The sequence below is a fragment of the Sus scrofa genome, chromosome 2, assembly GCF_000003025.6.
Source record: "Sus scrofa isolate TJ Tabasco breed Duroc chromosome 2, Sscrofa11.1, whole genome shotgun sequence".
In the NCBI taxonomy this organism is placed as follows: Eukaryota; Metazoa; Chordata; class Mammalia; order Artiodactyla; family Suidae; genus Sus; species Sus scrofa.
The window spans coordinates 51,982,923-52,002,162 of NC_010444.4; the positions used below are offsets into that span (position 1 = coordinate 51,982,923).

Here is a 19,240-nt window from a genome sequence, read left to right on the forward strand (position 1 = left end):
CAGTGAACAGGCAATGGCCCCTCCCAACAAGACACCTGCAAAATCCTCTATACCAGCCTCACCCGCAAAAGTGCAGACACCACAAATAAGAAAACTACTATGCAGTGGCTTGCAGAACTGAATCTGAAAATGCAGATCACAACCTACATTGGGACCAACAAATCTCTGTCCCTAGGGTTACAAGAAAAGGGTGTACTGTCAAACATAAGACATCCCCTGTAGAAGGCCACTTCTCCAAGGTCAAGAAACATAACTAATTTTCCACATGGGAAAAAAATACAAACAGAATTTTAGACAGAATAGGATGGCAGAGGAATATTTTCCAGATGAATGAACAAGATAAAACCCCCAGAGTTCCCATTGCAGCTCAGTGGAAATGAATCTAATAACCATAAGGACACAGGTTTAATCCTTGGCCTTGCTCAGTGATTAAGGATCAAGCTTTTCCATGAACTGTGGTGAAGGTCACAGATGTGGCTCAGATCTAGCATTGCTGTGGCTGTGGTTTAGGCTGGCATCTTGAGCTCCAATTCAACCCCCAGCCTAGGAATCTCCATATGCCATCAGTGCAGTCATAAGAAGACAAAAAATATATATGTATATATAAAAAACCCCAGAAGAACAACTAAGTGACATGGAGATAGGAACTAGCCCCAAAGAAGTGTTCAGCATAATATTGTAAAGGTAATTCAAGAACTCATGAAAAATATGAAAGCCCAGAGAAAGAAATTAAAAGAAGTTTTTAAAAACGGTTAGAATATATAAAGAAACAACCAGAGCTAAAGAACAAATAACTGAAATGGATAATACACTAGAAGGAATCAATCGCAGAATAAAAGAGACAGAAGAACAGAGAAGTGGGCTGGAAGTCAAAGCGGTGAAAATCACTTCCATGGAAATCAATAAATAAAAAAGAATGAAAAAAATGAGAACATTTTAAAAGACTTCTGAGACAAAGTCAAAAGCAACAACAGTAGCATTATAGGTCCAAGAAGAAGAAGAAGACAGAGAAAGGGCCTGAGAAGATATTTGAAGAGATAAGAGCTGAACATTTCCCTAACATGGGGAAATGAAACAGTCTCCCATGTCCAGGAATTACAATGAGTCCCATACAGGGTTAGCCAAAGAAGGAACATGGTGAGACACACACTAATCAAGCTGACAAAAAATTAAAGATAAAAATACAATATTAAAATCAACAAAAAAGCAACAAATACCATACAAGGGAACAGCCATAAGGTTATTATCTGATTTTTCAGCAGAAACTCTACTAACCAGAAGAGAGTGGTACCGTATATTTAAAGCAATGAAAGGGAAAAACCTACAACCCAAAATATTCCACCCAGAAAAGCTCTCATTCAGATTTGAGGGAAAAATCAAAAGCTCTAACGATGCTTCAGCAAAGAGAATTCAGTACTACCAAACTACCAAAAGAACTTCTCTGTGTGGAAAAGAAAAGGCCACACCTAGAATAAAGAAAATTATGAAATGGAAAGTTTCACTGGTAAAGGTAAACATGCAGCAATGATAGGAAACCATTGAAACACAAATATGATATCTAAACCAGCAATCATGAGAGGAAGAGATTATAAATACAGGATATCTGAAATAGATTTGAAATTAAGAGATCAGCAACTTAAAACAGTTATGTATACAAATAAAATGCTATATCAAAAGCTCATGATAACCAGACACCATAAATCTATAATAGCTATAAACAAAATAAGAAAAAGCAGTCCAAACACAATTGGACTAAACATCATCAAATCACCAGAAGAAAAGAGGAAGTGAAGAAAAAAGACCAATAAAATCAAATCCAAAACAATTAAGAATATGGCAATAAAAACATACATATTGATAATTATAATAAATGAAAATGGATTAAATGTTCAAAAAAAGACACAGACATGCTGAATGGACATAAAACAAGGCCAATATATTTGATGTAAAGAAGAGACCCACATCAGATCCAGGGTCATGGGTAGACTGAAAGTGAGGAAATGGAAGAAGATACTCCATGCAAACAGAAATCAAAAGAGCTAAATTAGCCATACATGTAGAAGACAAAATAGACTTTAAAATAAAGACAGGTATAAGAGTTAAAGAAGGACATTGCATGATGATCAAAGGATCAATCCAAGATGATATAACAAATGTAAATATCTTTGTACCCAATATAGGAGCAACTAAATATATAACGCAACTGTTAACAGCCATAAAAGGAGAAATCAACAGTAACACAAAAATGGTGTGGGACTTTAACACAACTTACATCAATGGAAAGGTCATCCAGATGGAAAATAAATGAGAAAACAATGGCCTTAAATAACACATTAGATCTAATGGATTTAGTTGATATTTATAGAACATTCCATCCAAAGCAGCCAAATACAATTTTTTTCAGTGCACATGGAACATTCTACAAGATAGATCCCAGACTAGGCTACAAAGCAAGCCTTGGTAAATTTAAGAAAACTGAGGTAATATCAAACATCTTTTCATACCACAGTATTCTGAAAATTAAAACCTACTACAAGAAAAAAAAACTGCAGAAAACACATGTGGAAGTTAAACAATATGCTACTCAACAACCAGTGGATCACTGAAGAAATTAAAGAGGAAATTTTAAAAAAACCTAGAAAAAATAAAAACCTGTTGATCAAAAATTTATGAGTTATAGCAACAGGAGTTCAAAGATAGAAGTCTATAAAGAAAAATATGACCTCAGGAAACAAGAAAAATATCAAATAAATGACCTAAACTTACAACTAATTAAGCTGGAGAAATAAGAACAAGCAAAACCCAAAGTGGGTAGAAGAAAGGAAAACATAAAGATCAGAGCAGAAAAAATTAGATAGAGATGAGGAAAACAATAGAAAATATCACTGAAATTAAAATCTTGTTATTTAAAAATAGCAAAATTGATAAATCTTTAGCCAAACTCATAAAAAAAAGGAGTGGGATGAAATCATTAAAATCAGAAATGAAAAAGAAGTTGCAACGGACTCCACAGAAATACGAAGGATTGTATGCCACTATTTATGTAACTATATGCCAATAAAATGGACAAACTGGAAGAAATGGACAAGTTCTTAGAAAGGTACAATATCCCAAGATTGAGCCAGGTTTATATAGAAAGTATGAATAATATGGAGAGACAAGACATCAGAGAAGGACCTCCTCTCATAAAAACACTTCCTCTCATAAAAACACAAAAATTACAACTAATTGCCTAACAACCATCAATAAAATAGACTGGAAGCTGCCACCACCACCAAAAAAAGATATCCTACACCAAAAGACAAAGAAGAAGCCATATCAAGACGGCAGGAGGGATACATTCACAATAAAAGCAATCCTATACACACTGTGTCAGTGACTTACAGACTGGAAAATAACTATATTGCAGAGGCTCTTCCACAGAAGTGAGAGTTCTGAAACCCTTGTCATGTTCCCTAGCCTTTGAGTCTAGCATTTGGCATCGAAGGCCAGTGGGACTTATATGCAAGAGCTCTACAGGACTGGAGGAAACAGAGACTATACTCTTGGAGGGCACACACAGGTTTTCAAGTTCACTGGGAACCAGGAACTTCATAAGAATCTAGGTAAGACCTACCAGTGGATCTTGTAGGAGTTCCTGGGAAAATGAGGGTCATCTGTGGCTCACTGTGGGGGAAGACATTGGAGGTGGAGGTTCCAGAGAATAATAATTGGTATGAGCTCCCTGGTGTCTGCCATTTTGGAAAAATTTGGCCCCACACATCAGGGCTGAGAAACTCCAGGCCAAACAACACACAAGTTGGAACACAGCCCCATCTATCAGCAAACAGGCTGCTTAAAGTCCTACCAAGCACACAGCTGCCTCTAATCAAATCCTGAGACAAATTCCCACCCACCAGAGGGACAAGACTCAGCTCTAACTACCAGTGGGCTGGCACCAGTCCATCCCACCAGGAAGCCTGCTACAAGCCCCTGTATAAATTTCACTCACAAGGCAGCAGAAACAAGAAGCAAGAAAGGTTACAACTCTGTACCTGCAAAAAGGAGACCACACAGAAAGCTGGGCAAAATGAAACAGCGGAGAAATATGAGCCAGATTAAGGAATAAGACAAAACCCCAGAAAAACAGATAAGTGAAGTGTAAAAAAGAAATTATCACAACGTTGTAAATCAAGTATATTTCAATAAAACTTTTTAAAATTAAAGACTTTTAACTCCAAACAAAAGTAGAGGGCCAGGTGGCTTCACAGGTGAATTCTATCAAACATTTAGAGTAGAGATAAAATTATCCTTATGAAAGTGTTTCAAAAAATTGCCAAACTCATTTTATGAGGACACAATCACTCGAAAACCAAAACTGGAAAAAGATACCACACAAAAACATTACAGGTCAATATCATTGATGAACATAGACAGAAAAATTCTCAACAAAATACTAGCAAACCGAATCCAACTGTACTTTAAAAGGGATCATACACCATGATCAAGTGGGATTTATTCCAGAAATGCAATATTTCTTCAATATCCATAAATAAATCTCTATAATACACCAGATTAACAAACTGAAGAATAAAAACCAGATGCTCATCCCAATAGAGCAGAAAAAGCTTCTGACAAATTTCAACACCCTTTTTATTTTTGCCACTTCCACAGCACGTGGAAATCCCTGGGGCATGAATTGAATGAAGATCACAGCAGTAACTTGAGCCACAGCTTACAATGTCAGAACCTTAACCCTCTTAGCCACATGGGAAGTCCTCAACACTCATTTTTTTAAATAAAAACTCCCAGACAGTGTGCATAGTGGAAATCCGTCTCTGCATAATAGAGGCCATAAATGACAAACCCACAGCTAACTTTTTTCTCAACTGTGAAAAGCTGAAAGCATTTCTGCTAAGATCAGGAACAAGACAAGAATGTTCACTCTTGCCATTTTTACTTAACATAATTTTGGAATCCCTAGCCATGGTGATCAGAGAAGAAAAGAAATAAAAGAAATCCAAGTTGGAAAACAGAAGTAAAATTGTCATTGTTTATAGATGACATGTTACTATACACAGAAAATCCTAAAGATGCTACTATAAAAAAACCCTAAATTATCAATCAATTTGGTAGGATTGCAGGATATAAAATTAATAAACAGAAATCTCTTGAATTTCTATACGATAAAAATGAAAGTTCAGAAAGTAAAATTAAGAAAACAATCCCATTCACCCTTACATCAAAAAGAATAAAATCCTAGCAACAAACATACCTAAAGAGGCAAAAGATCTGTACTCAGCAAACTATAAGACATTGATGAAAGAAATCATAGATGACACAAACAGATGGAAGATACACCGTGTTCTTGGGTTGGAAGACTCAATAATGTCAAAATGTCTATACTACCCAAGACAACTTACAGATTCAAGCAATCCATATCAAATTACCAATGGCATTTTTCACAAAACAAGGACAAAAAAAATTAAATTTGTGTGGAAACACAAAGGACCCAAATAGCCAAAACAACCTAGAGAAAGAAAAATATAGCTGGAAGAATCAGGCTCATTAGCTTCAGACTATAGTGCAAAGCTACATTAACCAAAACAGTACTCTACTGATAGAAAAACAGAAATATAGATCAATGCACCAGGATAGAAATCCCAGAAATAAACCCATACACCAATGATTAATTAATCTATGAAAAAGAAGGCAAGGCTATACAATGGAGAAACAGTCTCTTCAATAAGTGGTGGTGGGGAGTTCCATCATGGCACAGTGGAAATGAATCCTACCAGGAACCATGAGGTTGCAGGTTCGATCCCTGGCCTTGCTCAGTGGGTTAAGGATATGACTTTGCTGGGAGCTCTGGTGTAGGTCACAGACACAGCTCGGATCCAGCATTGCTGTGGCTGTGGTGTAGGCTAAAAGCTGTAGCTCCAATTAGACCCCTAGCCTGGGAACCTCTATATGCCATGGGTGTGGCCCTAAAAATAAGCAAATGAAAAAAGTGGTAGTGGGAAAACTGGACAACCACATCTAAAGGAATGAAATTAAAATATTCTCTAACATTATACACAAAAAAACCCAAAATGGATTAAAGAACTAAATCTAAAGCCAGATAGTATTGAACTCTTAGAGGAAAACATACAGAACACTCTTTTACATAAATTTCTGCAATATCTTTTTGATCTGTCTCCTAGAATAATGGAAATAAAAACAAAAATAAAGAAATGGGATCTAATTAATCTTAAAAGATTTTGTACAGCAAAGGAAATCATAAACAAAACCAAAAGGCAATTCATAGAATGAGAAAAGTATTTGCAAATGATGCTACCAACAAGGGATTAATCTCCAAAATATACACACAGTTCATATAGCTCAATATCAAATAAACAACCCAATGAAAAGAATAGGCAGAAGATCTCAATAGAAAATTCATTTCTCCAAACATACAAATAGCCAAAAGGCACAGGGGAATATAAATCAAAATTTGCATTTTGAGCAATGCAAATCAAAACTAAAATGAATTTTCACATCGCATTTGTTAAAACGGCCATCATTGAAGTCTACAAACCATAAATGCTCGAGACACTGTGGAAGAAAAGAAACCCTCCTGCACTATTGATAAGAATGTAAATTGGTACATGGTCACTATGGAGAAAAGTATGGAGGTTCCTAAAAACTAAATATAGAACTACCATATGATCCAGAAATCCCACTTCTGGGCATATATCCAGAAAAGCTGTAATTTGAAAAGATCCATGCACCCCAATGTTCATAGCAGTACTATTTACAACAGCCAAGACGTGGGAGCAAACTAAATGTCCACCAACACAGGAATGGATAAAGATGTGGGATTAATATACAATGGAATATTACTCAGCTATCAAAAGAACAGAATAATGCCAACTTCAGCAACATGAATAGACCTAGGGATTTTCATACTAGGAGAAGTAAGACAGACATAGAAAGACAAGTATCATATATTACTAATATGTTAAATAAAAATGATGCTAATGAATCAAATGAATACAAAACAGAAATAGAGCCACACTTACAGAAAACAAAATTATGGTTACCAAAGGGAAGGGTAATTAAGAATCTGGAATTAACATATACATACTAACATATATACAGCTGATAACCAACAAGAACCTACTGTATGTGTTGTAGAATTATAATCAATATTTTGTAATAACCTATAATGGAAAAGAACCTGAAAAATAATATACATGTATATGTAAATTGAATCACTCTGTTGTACATCTGAAACTAACACATATAAAAATTATCTATGCTTAAATAATAAAATAAATTTTTTAAAAATCATAAGGAAAGAACCATTGTTTAAAAAGTAAGAGGCAAGACAGTTTACTACAGTAGTTAAAATGAGACTATTCTTGTAGCTTAAAATGAACAAGGAATTTTCACTCTCTGAGGGGGAAAAATTTTTCTGTGGAGACTTCCTGAGATTTCATCCAGGGCCAAGAGGAAAATGCAGTGGGAGATAATAGATGGAAGAAGAGTATCATTTAGTTTCCTGATTGAATCCACCAAAATCCAGTTGTTGAGAATACTAGTGATATCTGTCTTATTCTTACCATTTAAGTTAGAGTATGATATTTGTATATGTTTAGTTGCAGTAATTGTAATAACTAATTACGGGAGTCATACACAATAATATATTTGCACAGTAGATTGTGAGCCTATAATATCTAATATATATTTATTCATGTTTACCTCATTTGGTAGTTTAACATGCCCATTTCCTTAACATCATTTTTGTTTTGTTTTAAGTTTTATTGGAGTAGTTGACTTACAATGTTGTATTAGTTTCAGATGTACAGCAAAGTGACATTGCTGTGCATTGTTTACATATACATACATATAGTTTAGTCTGTAATAGCCTCTATGGGAAAAAAAGAATGGATATATAACCTATATATAACTGTATAACTGATATAACCTCTCTCTATATAGGTTACAAATAACACATACACACATGCGTATGTTTATACATATACATACATATAGTTTATACATACACATATAACACACACATGTGTATGTTTATATGGATATATAACCTATACATAACTATATAACTGATATAACCTCTCTCTATATAGGTTACATATAACTGTTTCCTCTCTCTATATAGGTTACATATAACTGTTTCCTCTCTATATATAGGTTACATATAACACACACACACACACAAACACACATATAAAGTGTTATAACCTATTGTGTTATAGGTTAAATATTATAGGTTATATAACTATATAGGAGATATGTATATGTGTGTGTGTATAATATATATAGCTCCATTCTTTTTCCCATATAGGTTATTACAAATTATTGAGTAGATATCCCTGAACTGTAGAGAAGGTTCTTGTTAATCATCTATTTTATACAGTAATGTGTGTGTAATCCCATCCTCCCAATTCCATCCTATTCCTCACTCCCCACCACTGTTTCCTCTATGTTAAAGTTGCTTTTGATATCTGTGACTTGTTTCTGTCTTATAAATAAGTTATTTTCTACAGTTTTCACTAGATCCCACATTTAAGTGAAATCATAGGCCTTTGACTTATTTACCCAGTATGATCTTATTTTGCATTACAAAAGACATGAGTTTATTTTAACATTAGACTTCAGAATTCATCTAACCCTCATTCATTGAAACAATTTTTATTTATGAATTTCATCTTATCTCGGTACTTTTTTTTGGCCACTCTTGCCACATATGGGAGTTCCCTGGCTAGGGATCAAATCTATGCCACAGCAATGATCTAAGCTACTGCAGTGACAACACCAGACCCTTAACCCACTGAGACAAGAGAATTCTTCATCTTGCTACTTTTAATACCAAGGTGACACAAGGAACCTGAGTTCATTGGATCCAGACAAGAATTTCAATTTTATTTATGGTAAATTTCTAATTAAACACAGAGATTTCAGGCTAAATTTAATTAAAAATATAAAATAATTTTCTTAATTTTTTTCGTAAGTTATGACGCCTCAGTAGGAAGTAAAGGAACCTCTACTGGAGGCCTGGAAAATCATATGTGAAAAGTTTAATTTACATAGAATCATAATCACCTTGGTGTCCTGAAACTGCAAAAGACCATCTTTGTATTTAAACTTTGACCTGTAGTTTTGCCCATGGTCACAAGCATGTTCTTTTAATGCCTGAAAAGTATTGTTCATCTGCTAAGACACCCCACATCTCCCCTTCAGCTTCACAAGTGCTGCCACCACCTCCTTGTTCCTCAGGCTATAGATAAGGGGGTTCAGTAAAGGGGTGAGGATGTTGCTGAAAACAGAGAGAGCCTGGTCCTGCTCTGGACTATGGGAGGAAGTGAAAGTCATGTAAATGAATATATTTGGGCCAAAAAAGAGACTCACCACAGTTAGATGGGAAGAACAGGTGGCCAGGGTTTTTTTTCTGCCCTTAACAGAGTTCATATGGAGGACAGCAAGGAAGATGAGTGTATAGGAAACTATGATGAGACAGAATGGCAAAACAAGAAGTACAATGCTTGTAACCACCACCACTGACTGATACACAGATGTGTCTTCACAGGAAAGCTTAATGAGGACTGGAACCTCACAGAAAAAGTGGTGGATTTCCCTTGACCCACAGATGGGAAAGTGCATAGGGTAGACAGTATGGATAAATGAACCTATGGAGCCTCCAATCCAACATACAGCAATCATATGCAGACAAAACTTGGGGTTCATGATGATAGGATAATGCAGTGGGTTGCAGACAGCCACATAGCGGTCATAAGCCATGAGGGTCAGGATGAGACACTCTGACATTCCCAGCATCAGGAAAAAGAAACTCTGTGTTCCACAGCCAATCCATGATATGGTCTTTTTCCCTGTGAAAAAGTTAGAGGCCATCTTTGGGACAATGGTAGAAGTTAATGTCAAGTCAATGAGGGAGAGTTGACTGAGGAGAATGTACATGGGTGTATGGAGTCTAGAGTCACCCCAAATCAGGACAATCAGAAGTATGTTCCCCATGAAAGCTAGGATGTAGATCAAGATGATTATGGAGTTGAGCACAATGGAATGCTTAAACTCAGGAAAAAGTCCTGCAAGGATGAAATCAGTTGTCGCTGACTCATTTCCACCCCCCATGCTTCTAAAAGAAATGTAACAAGGCTGGAAAAAAAATCAAATGGATTAGAACAGTTGATGTTCAGCATCATATTGAAATGTAGTTCTAAAATTTTATATATTTTACTCCAAATTTGGACTCTCATAATATTTGTTATCAACTCATCAGAGGTACTTTGATACATATTGTTGAACAATTACCTCAGTGTGTGTTATTTAAACTGTATTTATAGTTTTAAAAAAATGATCACCCTCAGTGCCTCTTAGCCTGTATTGAGATCATCTCGCATTCCCTTTCCCCTTCTTCCCATCCTTCCTTCTTTCTTTCCTTTCTTCCTTTTTCTTATTTCTCCCTTCCTTCTTCTCTTTTTTCTTCCTTCCTTTTCTTTCTTTTTCTTTATTTTATTTTTATTTAGAGAATCATGTAACAATGATGGATATAATTTCTGCAGATATGAACCTCAAAATGTATGTATACATACTTATATTATGTACAGACATTTTAGGAAAACAGCATGCCCTATTGTTAGCATAATTTATTGCATAAAAGGCAGACAGAAATAAAATCATAATTCAATCACTAAACAGCTTTTCTAAAAACAGCAGGATAAATTCAAGAGACTATCTTGTTTACTGAGTTTAGGCACATCCTTGGATATAAAAGCTTTGAGTCTAAAAGTATAGTAATTTTCATTCTCAAATATTTTACTTAATATCATAATTGGCACTTACTCCATATGATTCTGGGTCTGATCAGACACATTATTTATATGATTTGTGAAGATAGTCTAATAGGAAGATAATTCTAATAACACTCCCCTAGACCTGAATCCTGGGAGGCCAACAGAATACAGATCTAAGGCTTTCAGATTTTTATTTTCCTTTTACAATGACAGTCACCAAAGTCTGACATTTGTGAGATTTAGCAATAACCATACTGATTCTCCACAGAATTTCCATTACCAGGAAATGTTCAAGATTCTTTTTTACAAGTATGGTATCTACCTTAAATTCTATTTATATCCAGTTACCTCTACCTCATGAAATTGCTGATAACTCCCAGACTTTCTGTGATCAGGCACACCTTCTCACTATGCAGCATTAGGTCTTTTTTTTTTGCATAGAAAATAAGTGCTATTGGCTCAATGTTGATGGAGAGTCATATATTTTAGAAATGAGCCCAGTGGCTATAATTCTATAATACTAGTTATAGTAATCTGGTTGGTATATCAGCTAAGATCTAACTTGATAGGTTGCTTAGTAATTTGCCATTGAGGGTCTAGAGACTTCTGTAGTGAATGACCTAGGGGAACACAATCCCCAGACTTTAATTAACTTTGATAGCCAACCAAAGTGAAATTTAGAAATTAATTGGTAAAAATTAAATACTTACTGTGGAAAAGATGTAGATATTTTTGCAAATGTTTTCAGATAATAAGCCACAGCGTAAATGACAAAGTTCCATCAGGGACATGCAATCTGCCCTATACTAGACTTCAAAAAATAGAAAGATGTTAAATATGCAATATCATCACTTTTAACTCCCCATCAAAAATTTTATTTAATTTGTGTATGATTCTATTCTGCCAATATGTCTTATAAAGAATTTTATAGCACCTTCCTCATAAATATAGCTTTATTTTAAATAAATATAGCTTTATTTTTAACATACTGACGTAATTAAATTTGAGGTCAGATAGATCTAAATTAAGCTCATCTCTCCAACTTTTTGACTGTAAGTTTCATTGAAATCACTCAGATTTCTGAGTTTTAATTATGTTGTCTGTAAATATAGGCATGGTAATTCTGTCTTACTGGGTTGTGCTTTATATAATACATTTGAATTAAAAATTTTTGAAGTCCTTTGTAATGTTCCTCAGTGAGTCAATATGATATACTCTCTTGGTTAGTCATTACCTGGTTCTGAGGGAAGGTTTCCTTTGTATACTTTTAGACCAAGAGATAGCTCAGGAGAACAAATGCTCCCTTTATCTAAAAGCAGTCTGATGGACCATGACTGAATATTTTGTATGCCAAAAACTATTTGTAAAATAATCATGAAAACCCAGTTGTTTTTAAATAAATCTATTCAGTCAATCCCTTAAAAATTAACAGAGAATTGTCAAAGTAAATTTTAAAAAATCAGGCAATTATATTGCAGAAAAAAATTCAGAGAGGCATTCTCATCATGGCTCAGAGGAACAAACCCATAAGGATGACAGTTCCATCCCTGGCTTCAGTAGTGTAAAGGATCTGACATTGCTGTGTGTTGTGGTGTGGGTTGCAGACATGATTCAGATCCCGCTTTGTTGTGGCTGTGGCTATGGCATGCAGCTGCAGCATTAATTTGATCCCTAACCTAGGAACTTCCATATGTCCCAGGTTAAGCCCTAAAAAGACAAAAAAAAAAAGAAAGAAAAAGAAAAAAATCAGAAATAGTGATGTACCTTAGTAAAAAGAAGTACCTTTGTTCTAAATATTTTCAGCTCCTTCATCACACACACAATTATCAAAAGAGTTGGAAATAATTTATCATTTTATTTTTTATTAATGAAAATGCAATAACAAAGCAAATTTTTGGAAAATCAACTATTTGTATATAAATGTATAAATTAATAAGTGTTTGATTTGTATATGCTGTGTGAACAGACATACCATAAACTGCTCATTGGATTTTCGAGCAAGATTTCTGCCTTGTTATATTGTATTACTTCCCTGTGTACATGCTTATACTTTCATGTCATAATGCAGCTTTTTGAACAAAGATAACATTGATTCATTTTTATATCATCTACATTTACAATCAAAAAACTACCAGCAAATATGGCCTGCTGGCTATGTTTGTGTGGCCCATGAGCTAAGAAAATTATGTGAAATTCAAATTTCAGTGTCCATAGCTAGGTTTTATTAGAAAACATTTTTTATTAATTTACAGCTATAGCTGGTTCTATACCTGCAGAGTTGACTAGTTTTTAGTTTGCAATTAGATTCATTTTATAATTAGATATAGTTATATAACTAGCACTGCAGTTAATATATAGAACATTCCCCTCATCTGACAATCATTGCCTTGTGTCCAGTTAATCATCATCCCTCATAAGTAACCACTCTTCTGATTTCTATCACTTCAACTTTATAGGGATAATATAGTGTCTGATGTCTGGCTTTTGGTTTTCAACATTTTTTTTTGGATTCAGTCATTTGTATGTATCAATACTTTGTTCCTTTTTATTACTGAGTAGTATCCCATAGTATAAATGTAATATACTTGTGGATGGTCATTTTGATCATTTCTTACCTTCAGCTGTTTTCATTAAAGCTATTAACATTTTCTGCAAGTCTTTTGGTGGACATATTTTCCTTTTTCTTGAGTATATAGCTGGGAGTGGATTTGGATAGAAAATAATACCTTATAAAGCTAAGTATACATCTATCCAGAGTCAATTAGTTTCTTCATACTGGTATATTTTCTTTTCTTTTCTTTTTTTTAATTATTAAAGCATAGTTGATTTACAAACTTCTTTCAATTTCTGCTGTAGGCAAAGTGACCCAGCCACCCATACACATATGTTCCTTTTTTTTCATTTTCCATAATGTTCTAACACAAGAGACCAGACAGTTTCCTGTGCTGTACACCATAACCCCCATCACTCATCCATTCTAAGTGTAAAAGTCTGTATCTACAAACCCCAAACTCCCTGTCTGTCCCCCTCAGAGACCATATGGTCCACAAAGCCTAAAATACTAAATACCTGCCCCCCCAAAATTTGATCTATTTCTGGTCTTTGCTATTTTATACTTTACAAGTTTTAAATAATGGTTTTATGGATATGAAACATGATAGAATATTATATTTAATTTTATTCTTTCAAAGTTAAAAGGATAAGTAGGCTAGCGGTATTTCCTGGAACACTCTCATTCTGAGTGTGATATCTTTTTATGGATGAAATAACAAGCTAGTATTTGCATGTAGCATTAATCTTGCAAAAGTGTTCTTTTTTTATTACCCCAATACATTATTTTTTTTCTACTGTACAGCATGGTAACCCAGTTACACACATATGCATATATTCTTTTTTCTCACATTATCATGCTCCATCATAAGTGACTAGACATAGTTCTCAGTGATCACATCTTCCTAATTTCCTGCTGTGTACCACTAGGAACTATGTCTAGTCACTTAGGACAGAGCATGATAATGTGTAGAAAAAGAATGTATACATATATGTGTAACTGGGCCATCATGCTGTACAGTAGAAAGATATCACTCATATCTGGTATCTAATATACAGCACAAATGGACCTTTCCACAGAAAAGAAAACCATGGACTTGGAGAATAGACAGGGAGAGGGGGAGGGAGTGGGAGGAATTGGGAACTTGGGGTCAATGGAGGCAAACTATTGCTCATGAAATGGATTTACAATGAGATCCTGCTGTGTAGCACTGAAAACTATGTCTAGATACTTACAACACAGCACAACAATGAGAGAAAAAATTACATATACATGTATGTGTAACTGGGTCCCCATGCTGTACAGTAAGAAAAAAGTGTATTGGGGGAAATAACAATAAAAAATAAATTTTAAAAAGAGGAAGATGTGGTACATATACATGATGGATTATTACACAGCCATTAAAAGGAAGGAAATACTGGCATTTTTAGCAACATGGATGGACCTAGAAATTATCATGCTAAGTGAAGTCAGTCAGACAATGAGACACCAACATCAAATGCTTTCACTGACATGTGGAATCTGAAAAAGGACACAATGAACTTTTTTGCAGAACAGATACTGACTCACAGACTTTTAAAAACTTATGGTTTCCAAAGGAGACAGGTTGGGGGGTGGGGGGAAGCACTGAGGTTGTGTGATGGAAATCCTATAAAATTGGATTGTGATGATCATTGTACAACTATAAATGTAATAAATTCATTGAGTAATAAAAAAAGAAAATAAAAAAGAGATATTCTAACATCTCAAAAAAAAGATGTGGTGTATGTACACAGTGGAATACTACTCAGCCCTAAAAATTAACAAAATAATGCCATTTGCAGCAACATGGATGGAACTAGAGACTCATACTGAGTGAAGAAAGTCAGAAAAAGAAAGACAAATACCATATGATATCACTTATATGTGTAATCTAATATACAGCACAGAAGTGTTATTTTTAATCCCTATCAATAAGGAAGGTCAAAAACTGTTCAATTACTATGTGGGCAGTATGGAGAAGCACATGTTAATTTTTAATAGTTCATAGGGTAATGTTATAACTCACCAGTTGTTGCTACACGTGAGAGATGAATATACGAAAGGATTAATAGCGAGACTACATGTCAAAATAGAACTGTTACAAACTTCTATAGCTAGCCTAGAAAGCCTACCTACTCCATATAGTTACCAGTTTAAGAGATCAAATGATAATCCAATAGCAATTGGCCAAAACCAGCCAAGAGCTGATAAAGAATTTATCAGTATCAGTTTTTGTGCTCATTTAAAGAAAATCATGGACTTGGAGAATAGACTTGTGGTTGCCAAGGGGGAGGGGGAGGGAATGGGATGGGTGGGGTGCTTGGGGTTAATATTGTCTTTGGAATGGATTAGCAATGAGATCCTGCTATGTAGCACTGGGAACTATGTCTAGTCACTTATGATGGAGCATGACAATGTGAGAGAAAATAATGTATACATGTATGTGTAACTGGGTCACCATGCTGTACAGTAGGAAAAAAAATAAACTATTGGGGAAATAAATTTAAAACAGACAAAAAAAATTGAAAGAGGCCAAATATCCTCTCCTAATCAATGACACAGGACACCATGTGTCCTGTCTCCTTGAAACTTCTTTTTTCAAAAATATATTGGCTACATTTATCCTATGCCTGAGGATTCCTATTATGTTTTGGCCAATTTATACCTCCATTATTCCATGCTCTATCAATGTGAGGAGGGTAGTGGAAGCAGTCTACCCAGCAAGAATACGCTTTGCTTCTTGTTAGTTTGGAAACTGTCACATGATTTCTTACTGCCTGGGACACTCATAAATATGCACTGAAGGAAAAAAATCACCCTTTTAAAGTCAAGTTCTAGTATATCTGGAAGCTGATGAATCTATAATAGGTATTCCTTAATTCATTTAATAGATATTTATACAGTGCTTACTATGTTCTATGTATCAGATTCTTTTGGGGATACAGAAGTGAACAAAAAAGAAAAATCCCTGCCCTGATGGGGCTTACTTTGTGGTGATATACATGATTAATAAAAAAAACAATGCTGTATCAGATGGTAATAATTAGCAAGAAGGAAAAATTGATGGGAAAGAGAGATGTAAAATAATGGAAAAGGACTAAAATTTTTTTAATGTCATACTGCATTTATTTATTTATTTATTTTGTAATGATCATAACAATCTTATTTCACAGGATTTCCATCCCACAGCCCAAGCACATCCCATCCCCCAAACTGTCTCCTTTGGAGACCATAACTTTTTCAAAGTCTGTGAGTCAGTATCTGTTCTGCAAAGAAGTTCAGTCTGTCCTTTTTTCAGATTCCACATGTCAGTGAAAGCATTTGATGTTGGTGTCTCATTGTATGGCTGACTTCGCTTAGCATGATAATTTCTAGGTCCATCCATGTTTCTAAAAATGCTGGTATTTCATTCCTTTTAATGGCTAATAGTCCATTGTGTATATGTGCCAGGACTAAAATTTTTAAAATGGTGATCTTTTGAATAAATACATAGCATAAGAGTAAGTGATGGGAAGAGCATTCTAGCCTAAGGAAACAAGGAAGGAAGCAGTAGGTTGGTGTTATATGTTTAATTAGTTTTGTGTTCGCTGTAGCTGAAGTGGAGCAAAGGAGAGAGGAATAATAGGAGATGACATTAGAGGACTAACAAGATGTGGATTGGATGCTAATAAATCAAAAAAATTCAGTTGAGTAAAAATATGAAATAAAATCAATATATAATTATTACTTAGCAGTGTCAGAAATAAATGTGTCTTTGACTCAACAAAAAAAACATCATTAACATGGAGAAAACAGTTCTTCCGGGAGAAAATGTATGCCCACTCCTTTGTTTTATTCTCAGAACAAGCATACTCTGTCCAAAATTACAATAAGCAGTCATAGCTTTCTCTGACTATATGATGATAAAAAAGAGTCACTTTTATGAGTGGATTAGGAAAAAGAGTGTATACACTTCCATCTATTTACTACAAAAGCCCTTCTCTCCAAAGGCTTCTATGAAATAAATTCTTTACTAAACTCAATTATTTTGTTTTAAACACAATAAGGTGACTAGAGATTCAATGACTCATTCCTAAAAAAATCTATGTTCCTGAACAGAAATTATGTGTAGATGAAGAAAGATGCAAGCTAGGAACTTTGATTTCCACACTGAAACTAGATTTATGGCAGTTATATTTTTTAAACTTTGATATGAGCTTCTTCCTCAGGACCTTTCTCAGAACCCCAACCACCTCTTTGTTCCTCAGGCTATATATAAGGGGGTTCAGCATGGGAGTAAGTATAGTGTAGAACACGGAAATACTTTGATCCAATGCTGGGGTGTGGAAGGAAACAGGTGCCATGTACACTACTATACCTGGCCCCAGGTAGAGACTCACCACAGTCAGGTGAGAAGAGCATGTTGCAAGTGCTTTGTTCCTCGCCACAGGAGAGTGCATTTTGAGAACGTTGAAGAAGATTTGAATGTAGGAGGCCATTATGAGGCTAAAGGGGATGAGAATAAATGCAAACATTACCATCTCATAATCTGAAGTGTCTTCATAGGATAGCTTCAGAATGGCTGGAATCTCACAGAAGTGATTTATCTCTTTCAGACCACAGACAGGGAAACTCATGGTGTAGATGGTTTGAATGAGTGAATTTAGAGCACCCCCAGTCCATTATGCCACTGCCATCAGCCAGTAAACCTTAGAATTCATGATGATTGTGTAGAGTAGGGGATTACAAACAGCTACAAATCAGTCATAAGACCTAAGGGTTAGAAGGATACACTCAGCACCACCTAGATTCAGGCAGAAGAACATTTGGATTCCACAGCCAGTGGAAGAGATTCTATGCTTCCCTAAAGAATGGTTGATGAGGAGTTCCCGTCGTGGCACAGTGGTTAATGAATCCGACTAGGAACCATGAGGTGGTGAGTTCCATCCCTGCCCTTGCTCAGTGGGTTAAGGATCTGGCATTGCCGTGAGCTGTGATGTAGGTTGCAGGTGGCTTGGATCCTGCATTGCTGTGGCTCTGGCGTAGGCCGGAAGCTACAGCTCTGATTCAACTCCTGGCCTGGGAACCTCCATATGCCACAGGAAGCAGCCCTAGAAAAGACAAAAATAATAATAATAATGGTTGATGACCATGTTAGGAACTGAGCTGGAGATGTAGAACAAGTAGATAAGGGAGAGCTGGCTGAGTAAGAAATACATGGGGGTATGGATGTGGACATCCACCCAGATCAGGGAAATAAGAGTGGAGTTCCCTGTGAGGGCAATGAGGTAGATCAGAAGGATGAGGTAGACTAGGAGGCTGGCATATTGAAACTCAGGGAAGAGGCCCAAGAGGATGAAATGTGTAGTAGATATGTTATTTCTCTTTGCCATATCTCAGCCTCTTCTGTGGCAGCTGATGTGTGATGAGAGAAAAACATAAGCCATCTGTTAAGTCCTATGGACAGTTTTGAGCCTTTATTTTAGACTAGCTTTTTTCCACATCCATTCTTTCTATATCGTAGCAAAACAAAATGGTATTTAAAACATCTTGGGGAGCTTATAAGTTGGTGAACATGTGGAGAAATGGGGAGAGTGGTGCACTCAGGGCATGGAACCTCCATGCCTCACCTAATATACCATGCCCTACACATTTCTTCCATATGGATATTCATTTGTATCTTTTATTATATCATTTTATGATAACCCTGTAATCTAGTGAAAAAGATACAAAGTCTTAAACTTGTTGTTTTATAAATACTAAATGCTGATAATTTTACTCCATTATTTAAAAACTTCTTCATATCTAAATGGTTATAGACTTAAAAACCCATTATTTGAAATTTCCTGAGAAAATGAGTCTCCATATTCGGGTCCCCTTTGTTTTTGACTTA

The 19,240-nt window shown here is 35.3% G+C and overlaps 1 protein-coding gene and 1 pseudogene across 1 annotated transcript; both read right to left on the minus strand.

Moving 5' to 3' along the window:
• LOC100511681 (olfactory receptor 2L3-like) lies at window positions 9,199-10,134 on the minus strand. The gene has a single exon (XM_003123604.1). It carries the CDS (start codon window positions 10,132-10,134, stop codon window positions 9,199-9,201), a length of 936 nt encoding a protein of 311 aa, XP_003123652.1.
• Window positions 17,451-18,740, minus strand: LOC110259576 (annotated as a pseudogene).